We start from the raw sequence: 16,701 nt of genomic DNA, 5'->3' as shown, positions 1-16,701 counted from the left end.
TACCCAAGCTTTACTGTTAAACGAGTTTTTGCTACACGAAGAAGCCTACAAGGTTAATAAATCCCAGAAACATGACATTAAACGTACTCTGTGTAATGAATGGCATTAAACCTGTGCTAATAAATATGATAAATGTACAGCAGTAAACGGACAATATGTTAGAAATCCTGTATTACTTGTGCAATTTGAAAAGTCTCAAGTGACTTCCTGAGGGTGCAAAAACACAACAAAAGTGCCCTATAGGATGCGCCCTATGATATATTTTTTAAAAAGGTGCCCTCCAGAGTGCCCTTTCAGTGGGTAAAACATGATGAAGTGCCCTCCAAAGTGCACCCGTAGTTGCAAAAATGTGGCATGGTGCACTATATCAGATTAGGAAATGGTGATGAAAGTCCAACTGTCACATAATGATATATCTTACCCTGTCTGGGATGTGGACCATTGAAGACACTGTTAACAGGGGGAAACAACACTAACCGGAGTAACTAACTTTAAAGATATATTGTGCTGTTTAAAGCAAAATATCATCAATTTCAGAGTAGCAACAAAACAGATGTTGCAATTATACTTTACAAAATCACTTATAATAACTCTTAAGGCATTGTAATGCAATAAACACCACCAGTTTTATTCAGTATTTCACAGTGACCTTACAATCTTTGGCTCACTATATACAAGAATGACCACAAAAGGTTGCTCAAAATCGCATCAGACTTGAGAAAATGATCCAGTTCTTCTCGAAGATCAGGAAGCAGCAAAGTGATGAGTCTAGATGCGTAATCTTTGTACGCACACTACATTTGATATGTACGCTGCAAATAAAGTCTTTATTTCCTGCTTTTAACTTCTGCATTCGTGGAAAGAAGCCTTGCACAATAGAGAAGTAGTAATGCTGTAAAGGTGAGGATAAACTTGAGATCAAACCCCTAGGTTCAGTCAAGTGGTGTTTAAAGGATACAAATCTGCCTTTTCTCAAGCAAAAATACAATTACTAAATGCTACAAAGGCAAAGTCCAATACTGATATGCTCATGTGTGCATAGTAAAAGCATTCAGGCTAACAAGCTCCCTTTAGGTACCACAATTTTCACTCCGTTTGGCAAGTACAACTCAAAAAAGCTACTTATCCTCTCTATCTATCTTGTCTCCCTAAGCAGGATTCCTGAACAGCTGGCACTCAGTCTCAAAGTCACATCCTTGGAGCAGCTCCCTGTAGCGCTCTCTGACGTCTTGATAGAGCGGCATGGAGGCCTCAGCCACATCAGGGAAAGTCACAGGCTTCTCGTTGAGCAGCGGCTGCAGTCTCAGGTCACCGTCCCCACAGTCGTACAGCACCAGGAGTAAGTTAGCGGCGTAGGGTAAGGTGTGGCTGGTGCGGAAGGAGCGCTGGCTCTGTGTGGCGTAGTTGGTGGAAGTCAGGATCTCGCTGTCCTTGGAGAAGCCGAGGAGGGTGAGCAGGGGCAGGAGGGTCTCTGCATGACCCACCTGGATTGTCACTGCTTCAGTTACCTGCAGGCCTGACCTGACAGGACATACAGGAATATATTAAGGGAAGTTCAAGTAAGGTGTTGAAGATATATATAATATATTAAGCAAATACCAAGCAATCTCTGGCTTCAGCTTCTCAAATATAAAGATTTTCTTTTAAACTATTTTCTGACATTTTGTAGGCTTAGCAATGGATTTATCAAAAGAATAACTAACTGTTTAATTGATAATGAAAATAAACGTTGCAACAGAAGTAGATATCACAAGAAACACGTCTGTTTCCAGCCTCTTGTATTGACAGCCACGTTGAAAAGCAAGCAAAGACCAATTTCAAGTGACTAGTTATGTAACTCTACAGTCATGTGAAGTAATATGTTTGTACAGATACCTTAATTATCGGGAAGCATGATTATGGACGAATATAGACACGCTGAAAGTAAATAACTGTGAACGGAAAACACATGACAGGTAATATTAACCCTGTTTGCACTGAAACCTGTATCTGGTACTGTCTTTGACATACAACAGAGGACACTACTCTCAAGTTTAAGTGTACATTAAGTGTATGGCAAGGCTTTATAGACAAGAGATTTATATCTTTTATTAACACTTCTGATTTTTTTAGTGCTCTGTTGTGGATTAAGCATTTTCTCACCCCTCCTTTTACCTTTAACCTCTCCTCATCCCTTGTAACTCAGAGGAGAATAATTAGCTATTTGTTATTGGAGCAAGGACGTCAAGTTCATCTGTGGGTGTGTGTTTGTGTGTGTCTGTGTGACTATTACTGCATGTGGGGCTTTTGTCAGTTTAACAAGTTGTGGCTTGTGCTGCATGTGGCATTCCTTACCGGGTTCACATTGTGCTTTCAAGTATTCTCTCAGATTAAAGGCCTACAATCAGTCACACATTTTTAGATTCGAGATGTCGGGGGGTCAGCAGAGATTTGGTACCAGCCCTGGTACTTGTCAGTACCAGCTGATTTCACCACTAATAGACGCTCATATATTTATGTGAAAGTAATGGCATTGCAAACAAGGTTAAATAACATATTGTTGTAGTGATACCAAACAAACAAGTCATAGTATCCGAAAACAAAATGAATGATGCCTGAATTTCATACAGGATCAGGACAAGATAAATCAATTATCAAAATTGCTGGCAATATTTCTACTGATTGTTCAAATAATTGTTGTTAAAATTATACCAGCCAATTGATTGAAAGTAAATAATACATGCCAAAGATAAGTCTGCTGATATCTATTTTTTATCATGAAAAGACCAAAACTAGCCATGAACAGACTTTTTCCTCCGTGCCATCATGATGCGTCATAGTGTGAAAAAGGAAATCGGTAAACTTTACGTTCGCTTACGCAACTTGTGGTCATTTCATTAGAAGTGACATGACATGAATAAGAGTGACTAAGTGAACACAGTCTCTGCCAGTCAAGACGGTTACATAACCATGCCGTTATTAACTGGCAATTGTTGAACAATGAAGACAACAACTCCCATGATCCCCGCCACGTCACTGCGTCATCAAACTACGGCTTTCGTTATCGTTTTGCTTGAGAGACCCCTACCAGTTGAAATACAGGCTTTTCTTTAACATTAACATGCAATGTAGTTTATTTTGTGTGCTTCCCACATAAGTCCTTTTTACACTGCGGTTCTGCCTAAGCGCTGTAAAGAAGCTCCGCTGTCATGCCACCTTTGCCATTTTACATTAGACTGAGCAACACCGACGTAAAGCCGCCCCAGTGTGTGTTGTTACACAGCGTTCCGGCGTTAAATACACACACACACAGTGCTTTTCTGCCCTGTTGGCTCCACTGTGTACACAGACACCGTTTCGCCTCTGTTACTACCTCCGATGGTGGCTCAGAGGCAGAACGATTTCGTCCCACCGTTCTGGCTGCAAAGTAAACATCTCCATGTGGTGTTTTTTTATGTGCTATAAGACATATCAGGGACAAGCAGTCACCTCCATGGCAGGGCCTGTCTGCTTTTAAACTGCAGTGCACCAAGGAACGTTAACGTTACTACTACTAATTACTACATTTCAAGCTAGCTAAGTTTCAACAAGTTGCCACTAAACGACGGCAGAGACGTGTTTTGTTTTCGTGATGGAGGGGGCAGTTAGAAATTTGCATTGTGGGCGGGGCCTATGCAGATTCGGGAATTCGGGAAAGAGATGCCTTGGGAGGAGTTTTACAAAGTAATTTAACGTATTTTGCAGAAAAAAAACATATCAGACACAATTTAATATTTCACGCAGAGCATTTTATACGTCTTAAAACATGAGTGGAGCTGGTCTTTAAGAGATGGTTGGTTTTTGACTTTAAATGGGATTTATACACATGGGAAAATTTTACATTAAAGTATCACCACCCTTTGTTTTTTTTATGTACCAAAACACAACCAGGTTTTACTCACCTGTTCTCGCTGACTGCTCTGTCCAGTCGACTGAACACATCATGGAAGAGGATGCAGCTCGCCTTACTGTTAATGTCATGACCATAGCCTCTTTTCCAGTATTGTTTCAGGTCATTCGCGTACTCCATCACCTGTTGAACCAGATAGAACCATTCATTGCTACACTGGGCTCTATGTGCACACTTAAAAAAAAAAAGATAACAATCTTTCTTTTAAATGTGAGGTAACATTTCAGGTTACCTGAGTGTCAGGTCAGCTTGTAACACGAGACACTCTTTGTGACATGAATAATGCCAGTTTCTCTGTGGTTGACAGACAAAGCATTACCTACTACTTGTTAGGTACTTTAAATTGTCTTGAATAGGTCTGCTAATTTGTCCTGTTTTATTTCCGTCAGATGTTATTTTTCAATTATGCTCCCATCTACGTTTAGTCTTGTTTTGCAGACTTTCTAGTGATACATTAAAGCAAAGTTTAACCAAATCATCCACTCGTGCAGAACAACTGTACACTTTGTGCACATTGTGATAACTTTGTCAGGTGTGCAGGAAAGCGTTTTTCCACCTTCCTAACTTCCATTATCAGAAGAACCTCACGTTACTGATCTCTAACCTTCATGACGCTTGACGCTTTGAATCTACAAGCACTAAATAGCTGAGGCCCGTACCTGTGCGTCCACCTCGTCGAAGAGCTGACACCAGGGGGAGTTCACAGTCTTGATGGCAAACTCATAAGCGCACAAGTAAAATGCAGCTTCGGCCATATCTGGAGGAGAAAGGGTACATTAAAATGTTAATAAGTAGTAAAATAAGACAAACCAGGAAGCCATAACAACAAGCAAAGTGACCCAGTTTATCCAATGCTTACTAATTGCAGCAGTTAGAGACCTGTGAGGTTTAGTCAAGGTCACAAAGTCAATATTGGCTGCAGCTCAGTCTGAGAGCTTAAACACTTTTACATTAGAAAACAGCTCCCCCTACTGGGCAAATGCTAGAAATGTGACATATGATGAAAAGGTTTAACACTTTATTTCAGCGGGCCTATTGTTTCCTATAATTGAACTGATATGAATCTCTCAATTAATTTCATGGTTCCTAGAAAGCACTGTGTCATTAAGTACTAATTAGCAAAATGGAGACTATGTTCAATTGATGCACGTATAATTCATCATGTCCAGATATTAGCAAGTGCAGCCCTTAAGAGTCTTTTAGTCGGTGCAAAGCAGGTCAGGATAACCACCCAAAAATGTGGAATTTGTTTTATTATTAAACAAGTTACAAATTAATTTGAACACTACCACCCTCAGTACTCAACAACCATTTCTCTCATATGCCCATGAAAGACTGTTTGCCTTCATCTGAGCGTCAAATTTGTTTCTTTTTCTTTGGATTTTCACTTATTTTTGAAGTTGTATCTGTATTTGTTCAGCCATAGTAGATTACTGTTTACTCGCAACACTTGCAGAGACCGGAAAAGCAGCCGCTTAGCTCCGCCTACCCTCTCTGGCAGACCAACCACTGCTGGGTGATGGAAAACGCGTCACTAACTGGGCGCCACTTGTGGTTTTTTCCGCGAATGTCGCCACAAACACCTAGTCCGTAATACTGCAAATGCAAAGGCTTTCATCAGTGGGCCATAGGCTCAATCATCATTGTGTTACCTCATTCGGCGATAGATAGTGACTTAACAGACATTTATTTTAATGAAAATCTTCAACATTATCACTTTAATAATAAAAATCCAATAAAATAATATCACAATATGATGTAGCAACAAAGCTGGATCACAACCCAGCCCTTAAAGTCCAAGGTACACTGTAACTTAACAATTACGCAGAGCAGTGCACAGAGTAAAGACAGCCACAAAAACAACAAAAGTCCACTTCAGAAAAGAAATGGAGAAGACACACACCCTTTTTACAGCAGTGACGCTGAGGAGGAGCAAGTAAACAGCTAAGGTTCCTAGAGATTAGCATCCTACGAGCTGTCATCAATATCACACATGTTCACCCTGCTGACAAAAGCTCCGCAACGAGCTATTCTTCTTAAGGAAACCTAACACAGCAAAATTCCTGTGCCAAGTTCCTGTTAACTTTTCCATAGGAATCTCCACCCTTAAGATTACAAACTGGTATACGTGCACGGCCCAGGGCGGGAGGGCTCTACTGCAGGTGATTAAAGCTGCCTAGAACATCATTGGGCAGAAAGTTGTAATGCATCTATGCTGTAAAATCATCACATCCTAAAATAAGATTAGGTTAAATATCAAACCTGAGATTAAAGTATAACTGCTTCATCTGTGTGATAAAACAAAAAGGGAACAATAAACTATCCAACCTTTCAGAGGCATGTAGAGTCTACAACTAATATAGACTATGGGGCAAAACATCTCATTCAACAAGTTTAAATGAGCTCCAAAACTTTGTTCCTGGATTGGCACGGTTCCATGTTGTCTGTGGTTGTGCGGATGGTTGGATGTACTGCCAAACTCTCTGAAACAACATTTAACCTGAGCTTATGTCAGTGAAATGAACAGTCAGTTCACAGGAAACGGTGAACATTCCTGCAACCAGCACGGCAATTTAACACTCCCTCAATATTTGCTACATCTTTGTCATTGTGTTGTGTGCACATGGCCTGTTGTCGTGATTGTCGTGTCTGTTTAATCAGCATCTTGAAAGGCCACACCTGTCAGGTGGACTGATTTTCTTTGCAAAGTAGAAGTGCTCATTAGGATATAAACAAATTAAAGAGAAACAAGCTTTTTCCTTTGTGTAGAAAGAGTCTTAGATGTATGTTAAATGTATGTGTAGCGCTGAGGAGGCTACAGCTGCATTTCATTATATAACCCTGTACTGAACAAGGCCAGTAAAGCTGAACCTTGAACCTTATTAATACTTAACTAATAACTATTAACTATAGATTTGAATACTTCCTCCACTACTAACCGTCTGTTATGGTATTGTACGGCACTCTGAGGCGGTCTGCGATCTTCTGCTCGACCCTCCTCATCTCTGGTCCATACTTAAACTTGTCCAACTCTGACAGAGCTGAGGGGTTATTATCGACTTCCTCCACAAATCTGGTGCACAGGTCAAAAAACCTCATGAGAGCGTTGTTCTCTACATGGTCAAACTCCTTATCTAGGTAGACAGAAAGGTGCAGGTTATTAAAAATGCAACATCATAATACAGTAGTAGCCTATATTATATCATCATGGTCCTACCTGTAATGGTCCACAGCTCCGTCAGTCCTGCTATGAAGGACAGTGTGCTGTTGACACACCTGTGCTTTGAGCTGGTTATGAATTTGATGAATCCACCTCGGAGCTTCTCCTCTGAAAGCAGTGAGGGGAACAGCTTTGACAGCCTGACAGCCAGATGCTTGTGATCCTTCACTCCTTTCTGGACCAGTCTGCCGTCCATGTCCTCGGTGTACCACATCGTCCACTGGGTCTGGATCTCACGCAGCCAGCTCTCTTTACCTGAGGCGCTGCTCTTGACCAGATCGGAAAGCTTCTGCATTTTCTTCACGTTTTTCACCGTGGGGTACCTCGTCCCGTGTCTTATTATCGCAGTCATATGGATTTCTCGGCATTGTGCGGATGGAGGCTGTAAAATAGATCTGTTTACAGCCAAAATGTCCTCTATGAGGTACGGGTTCACTTCTTCGTACCTCCCTTTGGTGCTGAAATATTTGGCGATAGCTGGGATGTTTGCATTGTTCTCGGGGTTCACATCGTTACGGAAACAGCAGCAAAAGCCAATTATGGTCATAAAATGAACAACAATTACTTTCCTAACAATGTTCGTCATGATACAGGCTGGTAGCTTGTTCGTGTGGACTCGTGCACCCCCAACTTCCCAAAACTGAGTGACGTAACTCATGGGGCGGGGGGGGGGGGAGTATGGGAAGCCAAAGATGCCATAATTCACCTCTAATTTCAGGCGATTTTTTTTGTTCTGTTTTATTTGATGAGCTGCATGTTGGACACCTTAATGTGGGGCGTGTAAGTGGCAACTTTATTAGGACCATTAAACCTACATACAGTTTAATGAAGGGTATCCACACTATTGTCTTCATAAATAAAAATAGTCCACAATCATGTTCTGTAGGCAACCACAACTGAAGGCTAACAGGCTACCAGACTATTACTATTGTTGGTTGTGACTACGAGGACACTTATGAAAGACGCTGAGTCATCTGAAACATATAGGGTTAGAGAAGAACAGTGGGAAAGCAGTTCCAAGTGTAGTTCTTAAAAATTTAAATGTATATATAATATAGTACAATACAGTAGTTTTACCAATAATTTAGGTAGGTGTACAGTATACAATAGGGGTGGGACAAAATATCGAAAGATATCGTCGTCCCGACTGGCCTGATACAATTATCATTTTGCTGGGCAAAATATCAATATATATATATATTTCATAACAGATCTCCCTGCCAAGTTAAGTCACTGCATCATTGTTTATCTCAATTTGTGTCAAAATCTGTGAAACTGAGACCCAATTGCAGTGACCAGTACATTAATTCTGCACTTCAACCTTTTTAGGGGCATTTTTGCATGTATCAATGATCGCTGAATCACTGTATCGTGATATTATCATTATCGTGGGCCACGTATCGTATCGTGAGTTACCCTGCGCTTCCCACCCCTAGTATACAGTATAAACTGTTCTTAGCATTGTCAACATTTGTTTGGGTTGCGAATAATACTGAGAAAGTTGGTAAAGGGACTAGAAAGTTTTTAAATTTACATTGCAATGGCAAGCACCTTCTTTCAATACAACGCGGTTACATAATAGGCTGTAATGGACATTGACCCCTTTTTATCATGTTGGTGTTTGTGCTTATCTTCATTTTAACTCTAAGAGGGTTTTAACTTCAACTTTAGTTTTTAAAAGTTATTCTTGTGGCCAAATATTATTTTATTCCTCTCTAAATTCTAACTTTTGGTGTTTTTGTAGGAAAAAAATCACTTTAGTGTCTTTTATTGGTTTGGTTGATTTCGCTCCACCCTCTGATTTTCTAGTTTGACCATGTTTAAAGAAACCACTTTGTATAATCAGAGTAATGTATCAGAATAACACATAAAAGTACTTGTTTTCCTGAAACTCTGCCTCTGTGACTGATGCATGTTTATTTAAGACCCTTATAAATGGACTTCCTGTGTTGAATTCTTGACTGGCTGCAACTATGATAGATTTTTTTATTCAGTGCCTCTTAAGTGCTTCTTAAAAATGTTGATTACAGTAAGCAACAAAGCAACTTTTCTCAGCCAGTTACATTTTCATACTAGTAATAACGCAACAATACTCCAGTATCACCTCCAGCATATCCGTTTAAACTTCAGCAGGATTCTTGAACAGCTGGCACTCAGTCTCAAAGTCACATCCTTGGAGCAGCTCCCTGTAGCGCTCTCTGACGTCTTGATAGAGCGGCACGGAGGCCTCAGTCAAACCAGGGAAAGTCACAGGCTTCTCGTTGAGCAGCGGCTGCAGTCTCAGGTCACTGTCCCCACAGTCGTACAGCACCAGGAGTAAGTTAGCGGCGTAGGGCATCATGTGGCTGGTGCGGAAGGAGCGTTGGGTCTGTGTGGCGTAGTTGGTGGAAGTCAGGGCGTCGCTGTCCTTAAAGAAGCCCAGGAGGGTGAGCAGGGGCAGGAGGGTGTCTGCGTGACCCACCTGGACTGTCACTGCTTCAGACACCTGCTGGCCTGACCTGACAGGAAAGAATGGGATTCAGAATGAAACATGGTCTTCAGAAAATAAAACACTCTTGTATGGACTTCAGGTCACTTTAAATTTCACCTACCTGCTCTCGCTGGCTGCCTTGTCCAGTCGACTGAACACGTCATGGAAGAGGTTGCAGCTTGACTTGCTGTTAATGTCATGGCCGTAGCCTCTTTTCCAGAATTCCCTCAGGTCACTATCGTACTCCATCACCTGTTGGAGCAGATGTAGTTCAAAGATAGGCTGTGTGTGGCTGTGCTCTTAAGACTTTCGAAAAGAAGAATATCCCGAGAGAGTCTGTTTAGCATTCTGAGAGATGACATTTCAGGTCAGATCGTAATACAAGACACAATCGCTCTTTCTTGTACGCATAATGTCAAGGGGTCTCTCAGTGAAGGAAGAGCGTGGCAAACAGAGATGGTAAAGCATTGCTATTATAAGCTACTATTCATAGTCCTCTTCCCTTCTTTTGAAAGAAGCAATAGGAAGTAAATGATTTGTCTAATGTTGAGGGTGCGCAGTACCTCTGACCTACATTACATGGGGCTATTTGTTTGCTCTGTCCTGTTTGTGTTGGATTCAATAGTTGTCGTAGTTTCTGTACATTCCTGTGACCCTGGTTAACCTCAGTACCCTCGGGTTGGCCTAAAGTGCCCTGTTCGATACATTAAAGTGTCTCTCTGCACACTTGTTCTGATGTAAATTCAAAATAAAACCAAAAAGACAACCCTAAAATAAAGCTTTTCCTCCAGTCTGAAAGTTTATAGCAGACTAGCTTTGGATGAAATATTTACTTATGTCCAAGTACATCCTGTTATTTACTTGGTGAGAGAGAGACCTCAAAAAACAACACACTTGTGAAAGTAAAATAGTGCATGAAGTCAATGCTAAAGTTGCAGAGTTTAAACATTCGAGCTGTTTTCAGCAGTGTCTGATGTGCATGTTGTGGCGATGTGGAAGAAAACTCTAAATCAAACAGGCCACTGAGGCACAGAGGAAGTGGATCTTGCACAAGGTCAAAAATATTAAAGTCCAAGCTTACAGTTCTTTGGCGTTCATTTCAACAATTTTGGGGCCAACAAACAAAGACCTTTGGCGTCTTCCTCGTTCCTTTCCCTGGTTAAAAAACACAGGCTGCATAAAAAGATGGACAACATGACAGCTCCCTAAAAGTGATGCTAAAATATTTTGAGCGCCCCCTGCTGACAGGCTGCAGTATACGTCATAAAGCCCGCCTCCTCCATGTTAACAGATGGGACATGAGTTGCTGTAAAAAGGATGATTGACAGCTCTGTTGACAAATGCGCCTCCTGCAGCCGATCTGTTCCGGATGAGCAGAGTAAAGGACGATCATCGAGAGGAAACGTAACTAAAACAATCACTACAGTCTTTGATGTTTACATATCTGTGAACTTTAACCTCAGACCAACACAAAAGCTATTCTGCTGTTAATTACGCTGACGTGCGGGATGTTTGCGTTTTTTTTCTCTCTCGGTATGTTAAGTGTGTGTTTTGGTTAGCAGAAGTGGCTAAGGCCGCTCCACATGCCGATCTCTACTGCGCAGACTCTGGCTCCATATTTTTTGTACAGTGAGAGCAGATGGAGACGCGTCGTCCATCTGCATATCGGTCATTGTTAAAAACCGTGCACCTTCCCCAGTGCCTGCCCAGCCCATGCTATCTACCAATATATGCCAAAACAGCCCTGTTCTTTCAAGACAAAAGCATTAATAAATACTTGTTATCAAACTTAATCAAATTTTTAAATATATTTTAACAGAAGAAATTTTAACATATCACAGAAGAGAAACCGCAGACGAAAATAATAAATGAATGATGGCTAATTTCCAATAAGATGTGTCAATTTCAGGATCCTGGTATTGTGCCATTACAAGACCTAGAGGGACACTTTAACGGAACAAATCTATCATGAATGTTATAAATAACACCTGTGTTTTTCTTTAATGAGAAAGACCTGTGAAAAAAAAAATTGTTCTCACTGTAATGACTCCATAGATAAATGACCCTGAAACATTGAAGCATTCGATGCCGCTGCCACGTTAAAACTCCTCATACAGTTGTCCACTACTCGCTCCTACCTTTGCATCCTCCTCGTCGAAGAGCTGACACCAGGGGGAGTTCACCGCCTTGATTGTAAATTCATAACCACACAAGTAAAATGCAATCTCAGTCAAATCTGCAGGAGGAAATAAAGATTGAATGTTTAGCTCGGGTTAAATTACACAGGACACGCTGCCATTTAGAAACCTGTAATACCACACATGTGACATCCCTTCAAAATAAACTACTTAAAGGAACACTCATTGTTTCTGAAAAAGTAGTTTGTCTTCACCCTTTTTTTAAGCTTTGATACTTTTTCGACCTAGTGAACTACTTCAAAATAAGAAAATAGCTCCACCCACTGGACACTGACTACTCTGCTGTGTTAAATTTGAAGTAGTTCATATGCGGTATCTAACCAATATGCATTCAATATGTTGTCTTTTTCAGGCTGCAATGCAGGCACATATATGAGGTATAATACCTGGGACACATATAGTCTTTAAGAAACCCAGTGCATAGATCCTTTGGAGCTATCAAAAGGATAAATACATTTGAGTACATGAACACAACACAATCAACAAAGCAAAAAGGTAGTGTTTCTGCAGATATGACCATGTGTGATGAGGCTGTACGGCACCCCGAGACGGTCTGCGATCTTCTCCTGGACCCTCCTCATCTCTGGTCCCTGCTTGAACTTGTCCAACTCTGACAGAGCCGCAGGGTTGTTATCCACTTCCTCTACCAACCTGGTGCACAGCTCAAAAAACTTCATGAGAGCATCGTTCACTTCATGGTCAAACTCCTTATCTGGGCGGACGAAAAGGGGATGCTTAAAATGCATGTAAGTGGTGAATCATAGTAGTGTTTCATAATATCACAGTCCTACCTGTAATGGCCCACAGCTCTGTCAGCCCTGCCTTGAAGGACAGTGTGCTGTTGACACACCTGTGCTTTGAGCTGGTTATGAATTTGATGAATCCACCTCGGAGCTTCTCCTCTGAAAGCAGTGAGGGGAACAGCTTTGACAGCCTGACAGCCAGATGCTTGTGATCCTTCACTCCTTTCTGGACCAGTCTGCCGTCCATGTCCTCGGTGTACCACATCGTCCACTGGGTCTGGATCTCACGCAGCCAGCTCTCTTCTCCTGAGGCATTTTGCAGGACCATGTTGTAGAGCTGCTTCATCTCCTTGATGTGTTTTGTCAAAGGGTACCTCGTCCCGTGTCTTATTATCGCAGTCAGGTGGATTTCTCGACATTGCGCAGATGGAGGCTGTAAAATAGATCTGTTTACAGCCAGTATGTCCTGTAATAGATACGGATTCAGTTCCTCGTACCTTCCTTTTGTGTTGAAATATTTGACGATGGCTGGTGTGTTTGCATCGCTCTCAGGATTCACATAATTATGGAAACAACAGAAGAAGATGAGGAAATGAAAGAGAAAAGTCATAATGATGCACCTAAAAAGAGGCCTGAATAACATCTGTGCTGTGATGGTGTCAAAAATGGGAGAGAGCAGAGTCCAGTACAGATTGTTAACCCCAAAGTACCTCAGTAGCGTATCCTGAAATTAAGTAAACACAATGTGTGTGTTTGTTTGGCAGACTCGCACAGCAGGAAGAGGCTCAATCCATCCGTGTGTCTGTCTGCCAGCCAGTCCTTTAAAGTTCTTTCTAACAAACTGGATTCATCTTATCATTTACCCCACAAGTCTCCTTTCACACGCTCGGTTCGACTGTTCCCAGGAGCTTGCCGCCAGAAGTCTCCTCTGCACTGCTTCATGGGCCCAAATCCAATCTCCACCCCCACTGACTCACGGTCTTTTAGGTGTGTTCTCAATAAGTGTGTGAGTGCTCACAGCTGTGCTGCTGTCAAATCATCAAGTGTCCGGGGGCTCTGATGTGGACTTCTCAACGCCAAATTGCAGACTTTCTGTGAGTCTGCATATCTGCAGACTTTCCTTTGTTAGTTACCGAGAGTTCATAGCCAACTTGGTGACTAACTAACCAAGCAAGCATGGGCGTGACGGGAACTGCAAATCAGAAAATATGTTTATCTGTAAATGACAAAATGTAGTTGATCACTTTTGTGCTTATTTAATGCACGTTGTTAGAGATGTTTCTCATTTAAATATTTGCCAAACATTGACATTAATGTCTTTCTGACTTTTAAACGTTTGTTAAAAATGCTGTAATGTGACACACACAGTTACATGTAGGTTGGCTTTTTTTCTAATTAATGGCCCATGATGTTTTCAGTGATGCCTGTCCCATTCCTCATTTTTATATTTTTATATACACTGCATGCCTGACGTCGCCATAGTCTGTGAGGGTTCATTGCTTGGGCTTTAGGGTGGAGATTGAGATTTGGCCTAGAATGCCTCTTATTATCGTTGTACAATTTATTGTTGATCAGTTATTACCTTTATTTTACTTTGTTTTTTCTTTCTTTTAACTTCTTTCTGTTTATGTTATGTTTTTTTCATTTCACTTAGTCTAGTGGTTCTTAACTGGTCTGGCCTCAGGACCCACCACCACCTCCTTAGTAAAAAATGGTGCAGTTTGGACCTGAGATGGAACGAAACATCACAGTATGTCAGCTTCACAAAACACACCGGTATAACAGTGTGACAAAATGACCAGCAGGTAGCAGTGCGAGGAAAATATTCCCTCTACAATTTATTAATTTAACAGCCTTTTTTCAACATAAATAAACGCAGCATAAAAGCGTTAAAGTGCAACATAAATGCAACTGTTGTAGGGCTCGTCAAGTTTCAAGAATGTAAATGTAACTGTAGCCGGGATTACCCAATCAGTCATACATAGGGTGTGAAGAAACGACACGACTACTGCACTCACGTCATAGGAAACCCATGTCCTTCAAAATAAAAGCGCAGCAGAGACCTATTCCCACACCTTTTTTTCTTTTCAAGCACCCACTGAAAACAGCTTTGTGACACACTTTTGGGTCCCGACCCACCAGTTGAGAACCATGAATATAGCAGATACTTTGAATGTTTTTACTTACCACAGAAACGAACTAAGCACATGTATATTGATAAAATACTATACCAGAATATTTCGTCATTGACTTTCAAGATTTTATTGTAACGTTATTGTGATCTCAATAAAGTTTTGAAAAAAAAAACCGAAAACAGGGAACAGCCAGAAAAAAAACGGAAGAATGGGACACACTATTTTTCTACTTATTTATTGGGTATCTTGTTTCTAGGCAACATGTGATGTCATGATGGGATGGGCATTGGACTGAAGTGAAGGAACAAACTAATAGGCCCAAAAAAAGAAGAAGGTCTCACTCAGAACATTGAACTTTGTGTATTATGTGTATTGCCTGTAGACGAGAAATTCACTCGGGGGGGTTTGGGATTGTTGTTGGATGTTAATCGCACCGTCACTGCTGTATAATACACTGTGGGGAAATCGAATTGTGCTGTGTTGTGTGTTTTTTTTTGGCTTGCCTTTGATTTGGCTGGTGTGCTTTTGTTTGGGAAAGGGGTTGGGGGCTCTGCTGACTATTTTGTAGGGAAGCTGCTGGCAAATTTATAATTGTAGTTTCATAAGAAAAAACTTGAACACGGAAAATGAAACTATGCACAGATGTCTTGTGAGATTATCAGGTTTCTTGTAAATCAGGATGGTGTAGTTCCTCTTCACCCTCTTTGAGATCAAAGTAGATAAAACGTTCACTCCACGGTAACCTTCCATATTTGCCTGAAAAGAGGAAGGACTATGTGACCTCATAGACAAAAGTTTCTCTCAAAGTCACAAGAGGTCACAAACTTGATTTGTTGAGTCGTTTATGTGTAGTAGGAATTCTGTTTCATTAGTGCATTACTTTCTTTATTTCAACTGATCCTTTACAGCAATATACCTCATATGTTACTCATTAGTCTTCCCAGTGGTGAAAAGCCAAAAGTATTCTATGTAATTTCAATGCTCTTTGAACCTCTCCAATTTAAGAGGGACTGAAAATTAAGTAGTTTTACTGAAATTTCAACTTTAAATATGACATGCCTGCACCTGCAATAAAGCGTTAAACACAGCATCCATACAAACATACTGTATTATTATCAGTAACTCCGAAAAATGCTTGTATTTTCTTTTGTTATGTCTGTGACATAATTACACGCTAAAAATCAATGGTTTAAAACTGACCCAGAGTGGGTTAATTTAGCACCAACACAGCACTTGGTTAACTTGACCCAGTTCCAACAGGGTGTTTTGACCCAGTGCTGATGTTATTTTTACATTTCTGTTGCCTTACAGGATCAAAACAACCCTGTAGTGTGGTTTTCTACCCACAATCTAAAACCCACATTGGATCAAAACATCATTATCCCAACCACTAGTTATTAGGATTCCTTGAATACTATACTATCTATTATTTGGTGTTCTAGTTTTCAGTTCAGCACAGGACTCTGCAGTGTCCTATACAGGAGGTCCCATGTGGCATTTGCTGAATAAATATCAAAAACTGTAGTAACTTTTGAAGTGAAGCAGGAGCCTGTAAAGGTTTTATGTCTAATGTTTTTTGGAGACTTCTGGACGTGTAACATATTAAAGAGGCCTTTTAATCTCTGAATAAAACAGATTAATTGTTGATCCATGATTGAGTCACATATCAGTAAAGCCTGATTAGGATGTAAAGTTAACTATAGAGACGGTGAGTGATCAGTGGGTATTTAAGATATGCCAACTTAATTATCCTATCTCATCAAGCAGTTTAAGCTGATCAGTGCCATCAAAGTAGCTCAAATCTTCATTAAGATGTCACCACTCCTCTACTCATTCAATTTTATAATTATTAATAGTGGAGCGGTTTCACAAGAATTGGAATTTAAAAGGAAAGGATTTGAAGAAATTGAATGTTTTGTTAACATTTATTAAATGGTCATCATTGTGATATAAATTCAACCGTTACTAATTGCTCCTTATTTCTTCTCCTAAAATTTGCTAGTTTAC

The 16,701-nt window shown here is 40.7% G+C and overlaps 2 protein-coding genes across 2 annotated transcripts; both read right to left on the bottom strand.

Moving 5' to 3' along the window:
* Positions 1–607: 607 nt before the first annotated feature.
* LOC138588582 (multiple inositol polyphosphate phosphatase 1-like) lies at positions 608–7,753 on the bottom strand. Its single transcript, XM_069658786.1, has 5 exons — positions 7,146–7,753; positions 6,868–7,062; positions 4,588–4,685; positions 3,921–4,051; positions 608–1,521 (listed from the first exon to the last, which is right to left on the bottom strand). Exons 1-5 carry the CDS (start codon positions 7,732–7,734, stop codon positions 1,149–1,151), a joined length of 1,386 nt encoding a protein of 461 aa, XP_069514887.1. The 5' UTR covers positions 7,735–7,753; the 3' UTR covers positions 608–1,148.
* A 1,514-nt stretch (positions 7,754–9,267) lies between these two features.
* On the bottom strand, positions 9,268–13,169 carry LOC138588953 (multiple inositol polyphosphate phosphatase 1-like). The gene is made up of 5 exons (XM_069659210.1): positions 12,608–13,169; positions 12,334–12,528; positions 11,757–11,854; positions 9,740–9,870; positions 9,268–9,646 (listed from the first exon to the last, which is right to left on the bottom strand). Exons 1-5 carry the CDS (start codon positions 13,167–13,169, stop codon positions 9,268–9,270), a joined length of 1,365 nt encoding a protein of 454 aa, XP_069515311.1.
* Between the last annotated feature and the right edge of the window lie 3,532 nt (positions 13,170–16,701).

Source organism: Semicossyphus pulcher, unplaced genomic scaffold (genome assembly GCF_022749685.1).
Source record: "Semicossyphus pulcher isolate SPU_LCO1_2020_fin unplaced genomic scaffold, fSemPul1.0.p SCAF_12, whole genome shotgun sequence".
Lineage (NCBI taxonomy): Eukaryota > Metazoa > Chordata > Actinopteri > Labriformes > Labridae > Semicossyphus > Semicossyphus pulcher.
Note: the sequence above shows the minus strand (reverse complement) of the source record. Positions and strands in the feature narration are given on the sequence as shown.